Below are 19,080 nucleotides of genomic sequence, written 5' to 3' on the forward strand. Positions count from 1 at the left end.
CAGCCACCCTGCCAGTACCCTGACAACTGTGATGCTGCCCATCAAACCCCTGCTGTACAACAGGGGCTGTACAATAACAGTCATAAGAACATAAGAAGAACCCTGCTGGATCAGGCCAAAGGTCCATCAAATCCAGCTTCCTATATCTCACAGTGACCCACCAGATGTCTCCGGGAGCACATGATACCTGCATCCTGTTGCCATTGCCCTGCACTTGGCCTTCTGAAGTCTCTCTATTCACTCTATCCATCCCATGCATAATTTTATACGTCTCAATCATGTCCCCTCTCAAGCGTCTTTTTCCTAGACTGAAGAGCCTCAAACGCTGTAGCCTTTCTTCATATGGACAGTGCCCCAGCTCAGTAATTATTTTGGTTGCTCTCAACTGTACAGCCACATGAAAAAAGGGTGCATGTGCATTAGTTGCTGTGTTCCCAGCTGATGCTGGGAAGATGCCCCAAGATCCACATGTCAGACTGCACAAGGTGAGATTTTCTGGTGTTTTTCCCTTTTCCATTGCTTCCTATGGCTTTACTCCCCCCTACACCAGCTCTATTGTTTGCATAGCATGTTTCGGGCATTGGGGGTATCCCCATTGTCTAAAGCAGGGGTGTCCAAACATTTTGGCAGGAGGGCCACATCATCTCTCTGACACTGTGTTGGGGGCCGGGGGGGAAAAAGAATAAATTTACATTTATAATTTGAATAAATTTACATAAGTGAATATATTTGAGATGGAACATATGAATGAATGAAGGTATTGCAGTAGCTTAAGGCCTATAAAAGGCCTTGCGCAAAGCAAGGCCAGCCTTTCCTTCACTGCCACTGCTGCATCACAGACATGAAAACAGCAAGTAGTGGAGGGAGCCCTCGTCCCATAGCTCAGGTGAGAGGTCGAACAGTCGTCCTCACATTGAGAGCAGTTGCGTCAGGCCAGCAAGGGCTCCAGCAAGTCTCTGGAGGGCCAGAGGTTCATTGGAGACTGGGTACTCCCCGCGGGCCGGATTGGGAGCCCCCGAGGGCCACAAGTGGCCCCCGGGCCGGGGTTTGGGCACCCCTGGTCTAAAGGGGAGTTAGGGTATGATATGGATCAACTCCTACTCATCCTGCCAACTTTGTGCCATAATTTCCTCCCTGTTTTGGCCAACAGTTATGTCAGCATTTCAGTTATGCTGCTGTAATGTTGCATCACCGTTATGACAGTTCATGGGGTTCTCAGCTAATGGGTGAACTTTTGCATCAGCAGGGCCATTGTTGCCCTGGGATACGTGGCGATATGCAGGGCCATAATTAAAGGACAGGACTGGGCTGCAAGTCTAAAAGCATATGATTCTATCACTGTGACAACAGATTTATAAAGAATCTTTATGCTGCATCAGCTTTTAAAATATGGGATATTGACAACCTCAGAAACAGCTACATCACTTCTATAATATCTTCTACTTGGGGAGAAATGTACCTTGCTTCAAGAAAAAACGGCAATGCCTAAAGCGCTGCTATTCAGTGAAAAATCATTATTTGGTCCCTTAAGTAGCCCCTTAAGTAGGAGAATGAGGATGAAAATTTATCAGGCTATTTAAAAAAACAGACTGCACACTTCAGCACCTAAAAGGCCTATAGTTCATGAAAATTTAAAATAATTGTCGATGTCTATGCTTTATAATGCCGCGACACTCCTTGCTTTAACCAGAAAACATAAATGTGTTTGCTGAATGGTGAGATTTCCCCTCCCGCCCCCTGTACAAACTACCTTTTCTACTACTAGGTTTGTAGTGGGTATACTGATGGGATCAATAAAGTTCACAGCAATTCAAGGTTCAGATCTATACCCTTAAGTATGTCATTAGTAAATTCATGACATAAAAGAAAAGACCACAATTGACATGGACTGCTGCAGCTCTAAAAGATTAATCCACCCTGGGAAGTGTAAAAGGTCAGGTCTGAAGTCTGGTATTTTTGTAGTTCAGTTCCCCCACCTTGATGTGGCAAAGATTCACTGGAGATCTTGTAGGTTGTAAGAGGAGCTCTGAATCACTGAGAATCTCTCACATCAACTAAAAGTGAAACTGTCAGCGTTATGTAGAACCATTACCAATATTCTAGTTACTTTTTCTTCTTCATTTAAAGGACAAGACTTCCAAAATATCCATTGTTTCAAAGCACATATACCAGTATTACTTTTAAAATGGCAATTTCTCATAAATGTTTCATGCATCCTGTATTTTCCTTTCTTAAACACAAAGTTAACTTTTTTTTAAAAAAACCATATTTTGAATACTAGTCGTGTCCTGCCCCCTCCCCCATTTCTTCTCACAGCACATATAATTTATGGTACAATCCTAACATGCCTTTGTGTTAGCAGTGAGCAACCACCATCCATTAAGAGTTGTTTCATGCAACAAAAATCCAGTTCTAGAGATACATTACTGATAGGAGCATACATACAGATCTTATGTAGTGCAATTCACAGTAAGAAAGCATGTATACAGCAGTATCACACATCAATCACATCTTGATGTCTGTGTGATCTCCACTATCCTATCCTCATGTTGCTGACTGCCATTCTCATCCACTTTCATACAGCCACACATAAGTGCATGCACATCCATGGTAATGGCAGCCGCAAAGTTTTGACGCAGTCTGCTTGCAGGCATACTTCACTAATGCTAGAATAGCCCATACAGCTGGAGGCTCTGCAGTTAGCTGGACTGCTATACTGTTACCTCTCTCACCTAAGAACATAAGAACAGCCCCACTGGATCAGGCCATAGGCCCATCTAGTCCGGCTTCCTGTATCTCACAGCGGCATGAGTCTATTCATCCCTGTGCTATTCAAAAATATGGCATTGTTACAAAGTCTCAGTAAGCCATCTATAATGGTTCCTAAGATGAAGTACAAGTTGCCTTTGATTGGTATGATATTCCATATGATAGTCAGATGTACAGACCAAAGCATCGTGTGAGGGGTGCCCCGTGAAGGGGGTCTCTGGGGGTCACCCGGCGGGGTGCCGAGGGCTGGCTGGCTGGTCTCTTGGGAACCCCTGGATGGGTGTGTCCACCTCCCTGGGGTTCCCTGCAGGGGGAGCCTCAGACCAAGTCGTGGGGAGGGGGTTCACAACACCCTTGTCCTCCTCCCTGGAGGCAGGACCTGAGGCCGTTGGTCTTTAGGCAGGGGTTCCAGCTCCAGCCTCCTGCCTTCCCTCTCCAGAACTGCCAGTCATCACAGGCTTCCCTGCTTTTTATCCTCCCCAGCCACACCCTCGGCTCCTCCTCTTCCTCCCTCTCTAGGCTTAAAGAGGCCCCGACCCTAGCCTGCTTCCCTCCTCTCTGGTGGTTAATGGGGATCCTGCCCTGCCTACTGCTCTGGTCAGGTGAGCTCTGGGGGGACTGTCTCTCCCACCCAGCTGCCCTGCATCTTGCCTGGCCAGTTGGCAAGGTGGCGATGGCTCTGTGGCCAGGCGGTTCTGTCCCTGGCCCACAGCCAGGTAAGACGGGGCTCGGCCAGGGGCTCGACCCGTGACACATAGTTAACAATTTACTTGAAACACAAGATCATGAACACATTTGGAACATAGTGGTATGTGGTTGTAGCGTGGGGAACAACAATGGAAGACAATCAGTCAACCGCACCACCCCGAGAGCACAGAAAAAAATGGAATTCTTACCTGTGAATATTCTGTTCTTGGAAGAGGAAAGGGTTCATTCTGTACTGTGTGGGATGCCCCTCCCTCTGCACGAGACAGGGCCGGACTGCTGACATTGTCTCCTCCACCAGGGAGCGTCCCGGTCCCCAGTCTGGACTGAAGAGGAAGAACCAGGATTCCCCCAAACCGCCACTATGGTTTCCCACACGGCCCGCAGAACACCCTGGAGGCCTACAGCGCCACCTGGTAAATGCCTCATCTGAGATCAGCAAGGCTTGAAAATAACGTGGAAGAGAGGTAGGGAACCTGGCCTCAGAATGCTCTAACTACCACCCTCCAGCCGACAAGGAAGCCACAGAGGGACTGCAGCCGGGGAATCTCAACAAGGATAGAGGTGGGCAGAATGAACCCCTTCCTCTTCCAAGAACAGGATATTCACAGGTAAGAATTCCATTTTTCTCTGGAAGAGGAAGGGGTTAATTCTGTACTGTGTGGGATATGCCAAAGCTACATATCGCCTGGGTGGGCCTGGTGAGATTTCCCCCTACCGCTGCAAAACCTTTTGCAGGACGCTTCTACCAAAGGTGGCTTCAGCAGAGGCAGCCAGATCAATTTTATAGTGCCTGGTGAAGGTATTTGGAGAGGCCCAAGTGGGTGCCTTGCAGATATCCTCAAGAGAAGCCACCCCTTTGAAGGCTGCAGAAGTTGCTGCTCCCCTAGTGGAATGTGCAGTGATACCTACTTCTAGGGAAGAGGCGGGATTTGGCCCACTTGGCCTTGGACTTGGGCGTGTCCTGTGAAATTGGACCTGAAGGAGCGAAAAGTACTAGACTTTCCCTTGCTAGGCTCCTTCTTGCCTGAAGGAAGCACCTTGCGTTTGTCCTTGGCCTCCAACAGAAGAGGATCCAGGGCCTGTCCAAAGAGCTTACCCCCTTGGAAAGGCACAACAACCAATCTAGACTGAGAGGCTGCATCGCCATCCCAGGCATGTAGCCAAATGTGGCGCATAGCAACCATGTTAGAAGCCAGGGCCCTTGCATTCAACTGAAGTGCATCTAGCGATGAGTCTGCCATAAATGTGGCTGCCAGAGATATTTTCTTTAAGGAACTCCTTGCCTTCTTGGACAGTTCATGGTCTGAGGCTGCCAATTCCTCTGCCCACAGGAAGGTAGCCCTGGCCATAATGGAATTGGCGGCTACTGCACACAGAGCGTAGGAGGTGACCTCAAAGTTGCACTTGAGGGAGCCCTTAATTCTTTTGTCAAAACCATCTTTGGGACCCCCTTCACCCTCAGAGGGAAGCACTACACTGGAGGATAGCGCTGTGACAGGAGCATCCACCACTGGAACTTTCAAGGACTGGAGTACCTTGTCTGGCAGGGTGTACAGCTTGTCTATAACCCGGGAGCTGTGTCTATGTTGGTTAGGATTGGCCCATTCAATGTCCTGCACACGCTGGAAGGCTTCTGGGAACAGCATGACCGTGGGCTTGACTGGGCCCTTGGGAAACAAGCTATGTAGGTTTGCTGAGGTGCCCCCTTCCTGATTCTGTGTGGCATCACCCTCAGGAGCAAGGTTTAGTGACTGGGAAGCCTTGCCCATCACTCTGGGGAACAGGTCTATAGGGAAGAGCCTATCCACCTTCTGCGGCATTTCACTGTCAGCATCATCACCAGAGAGTTCCCCTTCCTCCCTCTCAGAACCAAATGTATGGGAGACAGGGGAAGAGGAAGAGGGGGATATGGACCTCCCCTTGGCTTTTCCCCGGCGCCTCTTAGAATGCTCCTGTGCTGCTCTCTTGGTTTGCTTGGGCTTCTTGCCCCTCTTTCAGCGCTTGGAGTAGCCTTCCCCTCATAGCCAGAGGCCAGAGGTCTAGGGGTCTAGGACCGCACCAGAGGAGGCCAGGCAACATCTTGTAGCCCTCGCTGTGGGGCTTTCTCTCTCTGCCCCCCTGGGGCTCGCAGCCGCACCGGGAGGGATGGAGGAGCACTGTGTGCAGCTGTGCTGCTTGCCTCTCTCCCCGCGCATGCCTGGGGCTGGCACGTGGAAGGAACTCTGGGGCCTCAAAGCCGCGCTGGAGGAAGGCAAGGCGGGGACGCTCTGTGCGCAGTTTTCCCTTCTTCCCGCGCTCAGCCTCTCCCTAATGGCCTGTGCAGGAATGCTACGGCATCTCTGCCTCACCGGAGGAAGGGAGGGAGGGGCGAGATGCGTGGCCTCTCTCTCCTCCCACACGCGATAGTATGTGTGCAGAAGGCACCTCCGGAGCTCTGGAGGTTGAGGCGGGGGGGGGAAGGGGGAGAAGGCTTACCCCTGTGGTGGCATGCCCAAGGGAAGTGCTCGCCCGCAGGGATACTTCTTCCCCCCCCCCCCCGCTGTAGTTGTTGCGCCCCAAAGGGCTAGTGCTCTCCTGGCTGGTCTGCTGCAGCTGCCGCCCATGAGGTAGGGCCTGTGGCAGTCAGCTCACAAACCCCCAAAGCTGTCCCCAAAGTGGGCCCAGTCCCTGCCTAGGACTAGGGACTGGGTAGGGAAGGGCAATGGAGGAGAAAAAGAGCAGGGATGGAGGCCAGGGAGAGATCTTCTTGAAGGAGGAGAAAGGTAGAAAAAGCACTAAGCTCTCTGTAGCTAGCAAAATCCCAATCTGTCCCTTGGAGAGCAAGGACCGGACTAGGGACTGGGATGCCCCAGGAGGAGGTATCAGCAGTCTGGCCCTGTCTTGTGCAGAGGGAGGGGCATCCCACACAGTACAGAATTAACCCCTTCCTCTTCCAGAGAACACTAAAATGACATGTCATGCAGTTGGTCCACATTCACTCGCCTGATATAGATGTGGTGATACTAGAGCTCCATTCTATGCTCCCAAACATCCTGCCATGGCCAAACAAAAAGGAAAGTTCCTCTTCCACATATTTATGGTGCTTTAGGGTCAGATGGAGTAGATGCACCGACTGGTTTTTATGTCTTTATTGGTTGAGGTACCACTCATGGTTTTGCTAGAAAAGGCAAGCTCTCTTGTTGGAACGCTTTCCAACAAGCAGATGAAAACACTTTAAAGGCTTTTTGCTGATCTTGAATGGGATGTAACACCATGAAATGCTAAGGCAGCTACATTAGAACATTTTGTTTGCAAGCTGTTTATGCCTAACTCTATGAAAACTAATGTTAGAAATGAACACATGGGCTCTGTTGCAGAAGAAAACTGCTGAGTCAGAGAAGGTGCCACAAACAAAGCCTGCTCTTCAACTTGCTAGTTTATGGACACACTGCCAACATGGTAAAATGACCTCACTGCTCATCCTAATATTCCATCTCCAAAGGTATGTTAGGGATGAGAGATATACAACAATTTGTAACCCAGATGGGCTGCGATGTTACCAACTCCAAAGACTATTCTAGAACTAATGATGTGTTCCCATATGGAAAGTAGAGGCACTGTGCCATAGCACACCAGTGTGCTCCGGATGGTCTGCAGGTGTGCCACAGGAGTTTGGGGGAGGATAATTTGTTAGTAGGACCACTGGGGAATGCGAGCCCCAAATGTTAGTAAGGTGTGACTTGCCAACTGTCAAAAACTGATTGCGTGCCTTGACAATTTTAGTACCTTGTCGGTATGCCGTGAGATTAAAAAGGTTGAAAATGGCTACTTAGTAGCTGCCATTCCCATGGATTTGCATGCATTGACATAGGGACCTATTTAAAGTGGATGAGAATGACAGAAGTGTGAGAATTGTCTGTGCACCTGCATATCCACATGCAAAGAGGAAGTGCGCCCAGTTCGGGTCCCCTTAAGAGCCCTCAGGCCCCATCATGCCCTGGTTTCCCACTAATCCCCAGCAGCAGAGTTGGGAAGGCTCAAGTGTCCAAGACAAACCCCGATCCTGGGCTTGGAAGCTCATGATCGGCATAAGATTTGGAGGATACACAGACATCAAGAGGATACAATGAACATGTGATACTAAAGCATGCATTCCTTCTTGCTGAGAGTTGCACTACGTAAGACCCATGAAAGGGGGTGTTATCACTAATGTTATTATCTACTTCTGTAGCATGAAATGGCACTTCATGAAATGACTTATACAATCTTGATATGAACTTCTAGTAACTAGTAATTGAATAAATAATGATATGACATACAAGTACAAAACTACTTATGAAGCATGTCTTCACCTCCACTTAAACATGTTTACATACACATTACACTATCTCATATTGCGCTTTCCATAATTCAAATGTACTAACTTCACACTATACAATATTGGTTCCACCTCAAATTTTGAAGGGGGCCATTTCTTTGGAGCTCTTTATAAAGAAAACTTCCTAAGATATGCCTCCTTTTCCCTTTATTTCCACTTTACATCTTAACAGATGTTTTTAGCTCTGCACACCAACATTATAGACTCTATAGAGCAGTGATTGCCAACCTTTTTTGTCTCATGGCACACTGACAAGGTACTAAACTTGTCAAGGCACACCATCAGTTTTTGGACAACTGACAAGGCACACCATGCTGTTGGTGGGGGGCTCATATCCCCCAATGGTCCTATTAATAAATGAACCTCCACCAAACTCCTGCAGCACACCTAGGGACCATTCGCGGCACACCAGTGCGCACAGTGGTTGAAATGGCTGCTATAGAGCATAAAATGATGGTTAATTTGAGGCATGATTAGTTCCTGAATGCTTTTAAGTAAGCAAGTAAGTGTCGGTTTTCTGGCCATGTTTGCAGAATGGAGAGCAAGAGAGAGGTGGGTGGTGAACAGTGGCGTCACTAGGGTTCACGTCACCCAGTGCGGGATGCCAGTGCATCACCCCCATGCAGTGGGTGGAGCAACATCCCAGGTGGTGGGCGTGGAGATGTACCATCACTCTGCCCCCACTGGTTTTTGGTTGTAGCTTTTGATGGAACAAAGATAGAACACATTCTGCATGAAATTACAAATTGATTGATACATAACATGATGGCATTCATGTTATTCCTCCAAACTTTTAGTGATTTTAGTCACTAGTGGTGTCACACACACACACACCCTCCCAGGGTATCAACTTACTAACACCTTATTACAGTAGATCTTAAACTTTTAGCACTGGGACCCACTTTTTAGAATGACAATCTGTCCAAGACCCACCAGAAGTGATGTCATGGTGGAAGTGACATCATCAGGCAAATTAAAATAAATAAGTATAAATAATTAAAGTAAAACAAATAATTAAATAAGCAAAAGCCAACCCTGTTCCACCACGTGAATTTCCTCTGTAGCCTGCCCGTAATAACACCCACCCTCCAAAATCAGTAAGGTTTTCAGCCCTACCCAGTGTCCAGTTCAATTTAAGAACTTCTGTTTAAACCAGATCACTGTCAGGATCCACCTGGCTTTGCAAGTCTCAAAAAAGTTAACCTTATCAGTTGAAACCTCTGTTTTGATTCTTTTTAGTGGGGGGGGGGGATGCCTTATGGAGCATTTGTTAATCTCCAGTTCCATCAGATTGGGACCATTCACATTGGGATGGCTTCACATTCCCCTTTGCCTGGCCTGACCACCAGCCAAGGCACGTTTGCTTACTCGAAAGTAAACGCGACCGTGAGGCTTAGTTTCGCTTTCCATAGGGTTCAATAAATTTGTCTGCTTGAAGAGAGGGACTTTATTCTCAGGTGTTTTGGGGGGCTGCATTCATTGGATCAGGACCATTCTGATGTTGTTGGATTCCTCTCAGCCTGCCCTTTCCGAAGAACTAAGGCAAGTTCTCCTACTCATGAGTAAACACATGATTTGGCTCAGTTTCACTTTCCATAGGGATCTATGCATTTTTTGTTCTCCGGTTTTTTGGTCATAACTTTTGATAGAAAGGAGATATTTCACTCTGGTTCTTTGCATTGCATTCTACTGGAAATTCCACATCCAACCATATATAACATGATGGTATTGCTCCTAACCACTGCAATTTTAGCCTTTCACCCCCCACCCCATGTGCCCGCACCACCTGCACCCCCCTAGCGATGCCACTGGTGGTGGATAGAGCAGGGCAGGGAGGAGGAGGGACAGGGCAGAAAACAGGGTTGAGAGGAGGGTGGATTTAGGCTGGGAAAGGGCTGGTGGGGGCAGCAGTGGCTTCACCAATATCCTATACCCTCTTCTGCCTTCCTGGGTCCACTTGGACATGATAGAGTTGGCACAACTCAGGCTAGACCCAGCTGGTCTGTGAGAGCTTATTCTGGGACAAGGAAACAACTATTCCCTTATCCCAAGAAGGCCTTCACGGCTTGAATCTCCCTCATGTTTCAGCCCACACCCTGTTGCCAACTGGATTGCTGTGCAACAAGTTAGGTAGGACTGGACTAATAGGGTATGACAGCAGTTGTTGTGGTATACCTGAAGGAATGCCTTTTTCCACATCCGCCTATTCAAGCACTGAGATCATCCAAGGTCCTCCTATGGGTTCCCTTGCCATTAAAGGTAATGCCACATAGAGGGACTTTTCATATGGTTCCTCATTCAAGGCCCTCACTCTCTCCAAAGGGAGGCTCACCTAGTGCCTATTCTATCTTTCCAGCTGCAGATGAGGACTTTTTATTTTCCTATGCTTTTAAACTTTTAAGCTGTTAATAATACTGTGGTTTTGAAGCTGCAATTTTAATTGCATCGTAAGCTTTTTAATTATTATAGCTTTCCTGCATGGTACTTTATATAGTTTTATTGTTTCAGGATTAGCCATCCTGAAAACATTTATATCTGAGGATGGCAAAGAAATTGGTTGAATGGATAAATGACAAACTTGTCTCTTATGGCTACAAAATATACAGAAGGGAAAAGGAATTGATTGTCAAGAGAATTTGTTCCATCACTGTATCAAGGATATTAAGAAGTATCTATATATTTTTCATCTGCAGTTCTAAAATGTATCCAAAAATTAACTATTACATCTCTGTTTGAATACCAGAAAGCTTTATGGATTTAATTACTGACATCACATGATTTCCATTCAGTGGTGCTGCATTAAACCATTACAGAAATTTGCTCAATGTGTTAGATACTTAAAAATCAAGTGATTAACTTTGAAGAATGGTGGGTTTTTTTTTTAATTCATGCAGCAATATTCTCATTAATAACACGTATGCTTAGAACAGCCATTAAAAGTCCATTAAGTGAACAAGAGAAGTTGAATAAAGCTACCCTGGAACATTTCTGGTAAATGAACATTGTGAACTTTTAATGGAAATCTGCTATAAGTATTGTGCAATTAGCAAGGCTAACATTCTAATTAAATTTAGGCTTCAGAAAACTTTAAAGCAATATGAAGACAGTGTAACAAGCTAGTGAAATAAGTGCAGCATGGATCACAAAATATGTTAAGCACAGCACTTTTTAAGTTGCCCTCTTAAAAAAAAAAATCAGCACTGCAAGTGCAGGAGTGTACCAGTCAAAATCAAATTGGAAAGACTGCATATTCTCCTGTGCTGGCCTAAACATCTAGCTCAGTGGTTCTCAAACTGTTAGGTTTGCGTAATGCATCCCCTGTCCCTTTAAAGGGGGGAAGAGGAGAGGCAGGGAAGCAATCCCCAGGATCATGTCCCTAAGGGGTGCGAAGAGAGGGTGCTTTCACTTACTTGGATACAGTGAGGGCTGCTGGAGACTGCAAGAAGTGTGGAGAGCCCAGCACAGCCTTCTGCAGGGTTTCCTGAAGCTTGGAATCTTGAAGTAGTAATCACGAAGCGCTTCCCGTTTGCAGGAGGTGCATTGCGATCACTTTGTTTCAAGATTCCAAGACTCAGGGAGCCCTGTGGAGGGCTGCGCTGGGCTCCCCACACCTCTTGCAGCCACCAGCAGCCCTCACTGAGTCCAAGTAAGTGAATGCATGCCCCCCTTCGCCCCCCTTAGGGACATGATCCTGGGATTATTTCCCTGTTCTTGCTGCTTCCCCACAAAGACTTACTGAGGGAGTAAAGCTCCCTCAAAGTTTGAGAACCACTGATCTAGCTTGTTTCCAGTGGTTAGTTAGCCACCCTGGGTCCCGTTAGGGAGAAGGGCAGGATAAAAATAAAGTTTGATTATTATTATTATTAGTTTAAAATGCTTAAGCTTGCATTTCAAAAGGGCAGCAAAGCTACATCAGCAGGACCCACTGCTCGACAAACTAAGGAAAAGCATGATATTTGATCACTATTTTGGAAATGTATCCCAGTTCCTAAGTAGAACATAAGAAATGCGTACAATGCCATGTTTGGCTTCATTTTGTCTATTTGTCCTAAAACCTGTAAGACTGTTGTTCTCAAAGTAGGTGCTTTCTAGGGAAATGAGAGCAAATGATACTGAAAGTACATATTTCCACTGCTTCTCTCGCCCCACTCTCCAAGTGCTACTCTTGCTTGGCACCTACATACTATCTCCTCTTCAAACCTCCAGAACCAACCAGGAAGTCTGGCATAAAGTTGAGATACATCACTATCTCTCACCCCCTCCCCCACTGCTGGACAGCTTTTGCTGAATAGCTGAGAAAAACAGAGCTGGGATCCTATTCTGTCTCAGCCTAGGGGTCAATGTCTGGACCTTCATCTACCTGTCTGAAATAACAACAATTACACAGGCCAACACACATTTTGCTTCCTCAAACGTTACACCAATTCCTGGGTATATTTGGGGTGCTGATTCCAAAAATGGCATCCGTTTTGCCCTATCATGACTAGTTTTGGAGATGACTCTTTAGTGAACTCTTTAGTGAACTGTTCGAGCAGCTTCCTCATGAAGAAGCCTACACCATGGCTTATCAAACCACCATAAAGTTTGAGAAAAACTTTTCTGACCCTCAATTTTGTAGGCCTGTGTTATTATTTTACAGGTGAGCCCTCTTTATCCACAGGTTTGGAATCCGTGGATTTGACTCAGCGAAGGTTCCAAACCTGCACTGGAGAACCTTATCTGACCTCCCAGACATGACCGGAATCACTTTCCGGCCACATCTGGGAGGCATTCTGAGGCTGGGGGAGCGTACCAGACACAGGAGATTAACCTCACCAGTAGATTCAATTATCCATGGGTTTCAGGATCCAGGGTACTGAGATCCAACTATAATTCTTGATATTTATATACAACTTTACAACAAAACAATTGAACTCATTCTACCCAGCTCCCAAATGCAACTTCAGTTTAAAAAAAACATTCCAATAACCTTGACAAGACTGGTATTTCTGCAAGCACTCCAACAAAAGGAAACAAAGCTTCAATAGAGTCTCACAAAGAAAACACTCAGTAGAGCACCAAGAGAAAAATATGAAGAGCTAGAAATTATCCACCCACTTACATTTAAGTTACTATTAATTAAAGTATAACTCTTCCAAATAAATAAAGAAGACTTTTTCCTTACTTGGGCTGGTGCATACATACTGCTTACTCCCTATCAAGGACTATTATGAAACCAGAAGGCAGCCTTAGGAAAGCATCCGACTTCTACCATCTCTGGAGCAAATCTCCTCCCCATCCACCTGCCTTTAACATGAAAGTAAAACCTTCCACCAGAATTAAAGGAAATGTAGGCACCAACCTTACCTGCAATTAATGCTAACAAAAATGCCAGATCTGAAACACATATTACCTGTGATTTCAGATTCTGGTTAAATGGGTATCTGAACTAGCATTAACTACAGTGATAGGATATGTTCAAGGCACTGAGCCCAAGTCATGAGTCAAGTCACAACACTGAAACCCAACTTGACTCATGAATGGTAACGTGCGCCCATCACAAATCAATCTGCAAAAAATTTGAAGTCATGACTTGAGAATCAAACTTTTTTGCAAGTCAAGTCCAAATGAACCCCCAGGTTCTGGTCCCTCACCCCATCCCCCACCTCCTGGAACCAACCTACCTTCTTCCCATCCATGTCTGCCTTCTTCCCATCCATGTTTTCCTCAGCAATTGGTCTAATGGTTGGCTTCCAGATCCCCCACAAGGTCTTCGGTACAACACAGAAACAGTGAAAAGTAGGCAAGAACATACACACACTAGAGACTCGACTTAGGGACTCAAGTCAATTTGAGCCCAGCCTCTTTTTTTGAGTCACTGGCCACGAGTCACAAGTCAAGTCAGGGTCACTGATGTCCATGAGTCAAGAGTCAACTTGAGTTGTCAAAAACAGTGTTTTGCACAAGTACAGTCAAGCCGCGTACCCATCCCTGTCAAGATCTTTCCTCATTATTCTACTAACTGCATTAAGGAGGAATTTGCTCCAGAGAGGGGAGGGAGTAAGAGGACAGAGGGCACATATGCCTGAGGTTGGTTCACAATTTCATAACCAATATTAAAAGGAAGACAGTGTTTAGCTTGTGCGAACCCTTGGTGGAATAAAGCAGCAAAAGACTTTCATATTGGCACAACCGCTTTTTCCAACCTGATCCATTTCACCCAGAAGGAAAGAATTATGCTCTTGATTTAGGATGATACTCTTTCAGCATTTGTCAGGACACCACAAATTTGAAAATGCTACTTTGAAGAAATGATTCTGATGTTCATCACAATTCTCAGTTCATTAACAACTTTAAACAATTCCACAAAGTCTGCCTTTTTAAAAATTGTGCCAAATATGCAATATAAATATTTACCTATTTTTGCATATTTTTCAGTCACCAGATCTTCTAATCCAATCAGCTTCCAGAAACTATCATTCCAGCCATTCTGTGAAGAGTATGTCCATTTACACACCACTGTACACAAAGATCTGTTGAGAAAAAGAAACCTGCATTATTGTTTTGCATCAACTCAGGGGGAAAAGGCCTTTATCTGGGGGATGCCCTCTTGGTGCCTAAGTTTACTGCTGTTTCTTGTTGCTATTTCAATACCCATAGAAAATATTAAGCAGAGGTTCTTGATATTTCCTTCTCACCTCTAATACCATCCTGTTCAAGTTCCTTCTATAAACATGATAACAAAAAGTCGATAGAGGCAGTGGCATTACTAGGGTTCGCGTCATCCCGTGCGGGATGCCAGCATGTCACCCGCCATGCAGTGGGCAGGGCAACACCCCAGGTGGTGGGCATGGTGATGTACTATCATTCTGCCCCACTGGGTTTTTGGCTGTACCTTTTGATAGAACAAAGACAGAACACATTCTGCATGAAATCACACATTGATTGATATATAACATGATGGTATTATTCCTCCAAATTATGATTTCAGTTATGTTGGTCACTAGTGGTGTCACACCCCCCCCCCCAGGTGACAACTTACTAACACCTTATTGCAGCAGTGCTCAAACTTTTAGCACTGGGACCCACTTTTTAGAATGACAATCTGTCCAAGATCCGCTAGAAGTAATGTCATGGTGGAAGTGACATCATCAGGCAAATTAAAACAAATAAGTATAATTAAAGTAAAACAAATAAATAAGCAGAAGCCAGCCCTGTTCCACCAAGCAAATTTCCTCTGTAGCCTGCCTGCTACAAAAATCATAAGGTTTTCAGCCCTACCCAGTGCCCAGAACTTCTGTTTAAACCAGATCACGGTCAGGATCCACCTGGCTTTGCAAGTCTCAAAAAGGTTCACCTTATCAGTTGAAGCCTCTGTTTTGATCCTTTTTAATGGGGGAGGGGAGAGGCTGCCTTCTGGGGCACTTGTTTAGCTCCAGGTGCATAGGATCAGGACCATTCTGATAGCCTTGCACTCTCCTCCACCTGATCTTCCACACCAACCAATGCATGTTTGCTTACTCACGAGTAAATGCGACCGTGATGTTGCAAGGCCAATCAGCAACTCAGATCAGCAACTCAGAACGACTCGGTACACAGGGATGAAGGTTCACAGGCTTTTATTGAATTGTATACAATTGGTCCACGGGACTCATGTCCAAAGCATGGACCCCGTCTGAACGCTAGCCCTTAATGTTTATACCACACAATCCTTTGTCTGAAAATCTAGACTTCTCATTCGCTGAAAGTTTGACATCATAAATGGGGCTAACTCTTAGTAGGATATAGATAAAATACAATTTAAATACAAGATGGAAAATAGGTAGGCAACAAGTGAGCAAAACCATTGATTGGCTCTTATTTACATACAGGTGGGGTTTCATCTTAAAACTTTGCCAAAATTACACAAAGGTTTTCAAAAACCAGTAGGGTTCGCTGTAACATCATTCCATCCAGCACTGACCCCCACTCACATTTATCAATCTAATTAGGAACTTTTTTGAGAAAATAGGTTTTTGTACTATCCGCATTAAAGAGAACACACAAACACTTAAACACAAGTGTGAATACCTTAATTTGGCAGAACTTCTAACCTATTTATTGACATATATTCCTTTCAAACCCTTCTTAATTAGGATGGCCTTACTTGTGCCACTCATCTCTTCTGCATCTCTTCTCCTGGTTTTAGTATATTCCCTGTGGGCCCTCTGCAAACCTCTGTGAACTAGAGTCTTTTAAACTTCCTTTTTTATCAGTTTTACTCTATGTCTTAATTCTATATGACTATTATGACTAGTTACCTTGAGTACATTGGTATTGATGGCTCTATAGTGCTCCATATAAGCGACCTCTTCCCTTTTGTGGTTGTCTAGCACCTTGAGCTAAGGCTTCAGCCAGCTTCTTGTGACTTTTACATATTTTAACATAAAACAAGCCAAACTTTCACTGCATCATATTTTCTTTTTGAGAAATCCTTCTCCCATTCTCCCATTTACCTTACTCAGTCATTACATGCCAGGCAAACTGTTTAAGGCAACCCTGCACCCCCCTCTAAACATTCAATTTTCATCTCAGTTGCAATTCAAACAAAGAAGGATGTTCTTTGCTTATCTAATTAAATGTATTCTTTTCTAAATTTGTCTCCTACAGCTGTCTGCGGTTAGCTAGACATTATATCAGTCCTCCAAGAACATTCTCATCATCCGATAAGGATGTTACTTCTTTCTGGCTGTTTTCTTAGAACTTCTCTAAAATCAAGCATGTTGGTTCTTTAAGACTTACTTCTAATGTCTCCATATGTCCCCATATATGTTGGTTACACTTTAAGGTAAAGAATATATATATTCTATGTCCCTGCATGTGTTTTTCCTTCTTTTGAAAACTTAGAAGAATAAACAAGTGAGCCTTGGCACCTAGCATCGTAATGTGCTCTGCGAAGAAGGAGTCTTATCTTCCTTGTTGCCTTAGTTGCTACTCTAAAGTGTATCACAGCCTTTGAAGCTCAAGGTCTCTCTTCTAAATTATTCCTTCAAGCGACTGTTCTGTAAACCAACCATGATGTTAAATAAAACAGCTTTTTCTATTTTGTGTACCTTTATGCTGTAGCAGTGCGGCTTCTAAGCCGTTAAGCATTTGTTTCTAAAATCAAGCAGCTCTCTTCTATTGTGTATATGATATAGTATTAAAACTAATTCTTAGTACTCTGCTTATACTTTACTGGGCTATCCAGTGACTCAGTGACTACAGTCTAGGGGCAAAGGTCACCGTGCTTCAGTGAGGCTTAGTTTCACTTTCCAAAGGGCTCAATACATTCATCTGCTTGGAGGGAGGGACTTCCTTCTCAGGTGTTTTTTTGGGCTGCATTCATTGGATCAGGACCATTCTGGTGTCGTTGGATTCCTCTCAGCCTGCCCTTTCTGACGGACTAAGGCAAGTTCGCCTACTTGTGAGTAAATGCACGATACGGCTCACTTTCACTTTACATTTATGCATTTACATCTATGCATTTTTTGTTCTCCAGTTTTTTGGCCATAACTTTTGATAGAAAGGAGATATTTCCCTCTCGTTTTTTGCATTGCATTCCACTCAAAATTCCACATCCAACGGTATATAATATTATAGGGTTACTCCTAACCACCGTGATTTTAGCATGTCACCCCCAGTGCATGTCACTTCCACTGTGCGCGTCACCCGGTGCGGCACAGGGCAGAGGAGAGCAGATGGGGCAGCAATTGGGGCAGGGAGGAGGAAGGATTGGGTCCAGGAAGGGGGTGGGTTTACCGGCAGAGGTGAAAGAACCCTTTTCCTGGCACAGGCCCAAGTAGACCCTTCCCACTGGTAAAGTCTACTGCTGAGTAAGGGAACAAATATTCTCTTACCCAGAGGAGACCTCTGGGACCCCCCCCCCCCCCGTAAGATGCAGCACAAATTGTTTAGGCACAGCTGCATTAGCAAGGGGGAAAAGCATAGGATTGGGCAAAAAGAACTTAACTTCGGCTGGATCATGCATGCTTGGTTTTTAAATGGCTACTGATTAGCTTGGTTGTAATATCTGCCCACTGCCCTTGGGGAAAATAAAATACAGAGCTGAGGCTCTCAGCAGTCCAACTAGACCACACACATGTTGCGTAATATTATACACATGCAAATTCACATCCTAATTAAAAATGTTAAATATTTATACAGTTGGCTAAACATGACCATTTTACCATATATCTACACGTGATATGTGGCAAAAGTTTCCTTTCCAATTGGCAAGATGGGACAGATGAACAAATTACTGCCGGATAAGAGAGCTTACCACAAGCGCATAGACAAGGCAGCTGTTTTCTGTTCTGAAACATGTTGACAAAAAATCTTAATATACTTTATGAACTAGCTGAATCAAACCGCATTTAAGTGACCTCTGACAAGCTCAGCTGAGTCACTTCAGTGTGGTTTTATTGAGCTGGTTCATAAAGGACTCAGATATTCCCTGGAAAATGATTTTTATCATAACGTATTGAGACCACCAATCCTAGCTGCTAATCTGTCTAGGTGTCTGTTGCCTGTGTGTCTGAGTGTACAGACTTAACTCTGTTAAGTGCGCTCATGCCAGATTGGTTTTATCATTTGATTGGCTCTTGTTAGAAGTTTTGAAAATCCATGAATATTTCGTAGACACAATTTTATGGATGTAATATGAATCTAACATTCTTTATGTTGGTTAGGGCAAATTTCCCTATAAAGGAACACAATACAAAGGTGATTTTTATGTGTTTGATAAAAGCCATATTAATTATATTTATGTAAACATTAATAGACCTTAATCCATTAGGCAGCTGCTTTGATAATGCATTTTTACTTAGCATCAACTGGCAAGATTGCAAAGCTACACAAACCCTACATTTCAGCCAATTTGTTCAAAATTCAATAATGTGGTGGCAGCTGTAAGGGTATAATTAACTATTCTAATGCTTATTTATTCACGCAGCATATGCACCTTCTCCCCCCCCCCTCACTCCCTGCCATGAAACTGACTGACGTGCCTAATAGCTGCACTGGTTAGTTCTCTTTGTGAACAGCTGTCTCAGCATCCCATTTGAGCACCTAAAAATCTTTGCTTGATATGCTCGGAAAATCCCCTGCAGGGATACAGCTGCAGCAAACCCCACGCTGTGGAAACTGTAGAACACCAACCAGTTCATTCTCTTGTAAATACTTCATTAGGCAATCAAGGAATACTTAGGTTGTTAAACTTCATGTTCAGGAGAACTTCCATGTCCATA

General features: G+C 44.8%; 1 protein-coding gene across 5 annotated transcripts in view; it reads right to left on the reverse strand.

The window, feature by feature from the left end:
• The window catches only part of FGGY (FGGY carbohydrate kinase domain containing), a 199,388-nt gene that overhangs the window by 113,021 nt on the left and 67,287 nt on the right, over nucleotides 1-19,080 (reverse strand). For all 5 annotated transcript variants that reach the window (XM_066625344.1, XM_066625345.1, XM_066625347.1 and 2 more), the window contains one exon: nucleotides 14,231-14,346. In XM_066625344.1, the coding sequence (XP_066481441.1) occupies nucleotides 14,231-14,346 (116 nt within the window). The remainder of the gene's footprint in view (nucleotides 1-14,230; nucleotides 14,347-19,080) is intronic.

The sequence above is a fragment of the Tiliqua scincoides genome, chromosome 4 (genome assembly GCF_035046505.1).
Source record: "Tiliqua scincoides isolate rTilSci1 chromosome 4, rTilSci1.hap2, whole genome shotgun sequence".
Classification (NCBI taxonomy): Eukaryota; Metazoa; Chordata; class Lepidosauria; order Squamata; family Scincidae; genus Tiliqua; species Tiliqua scincoides.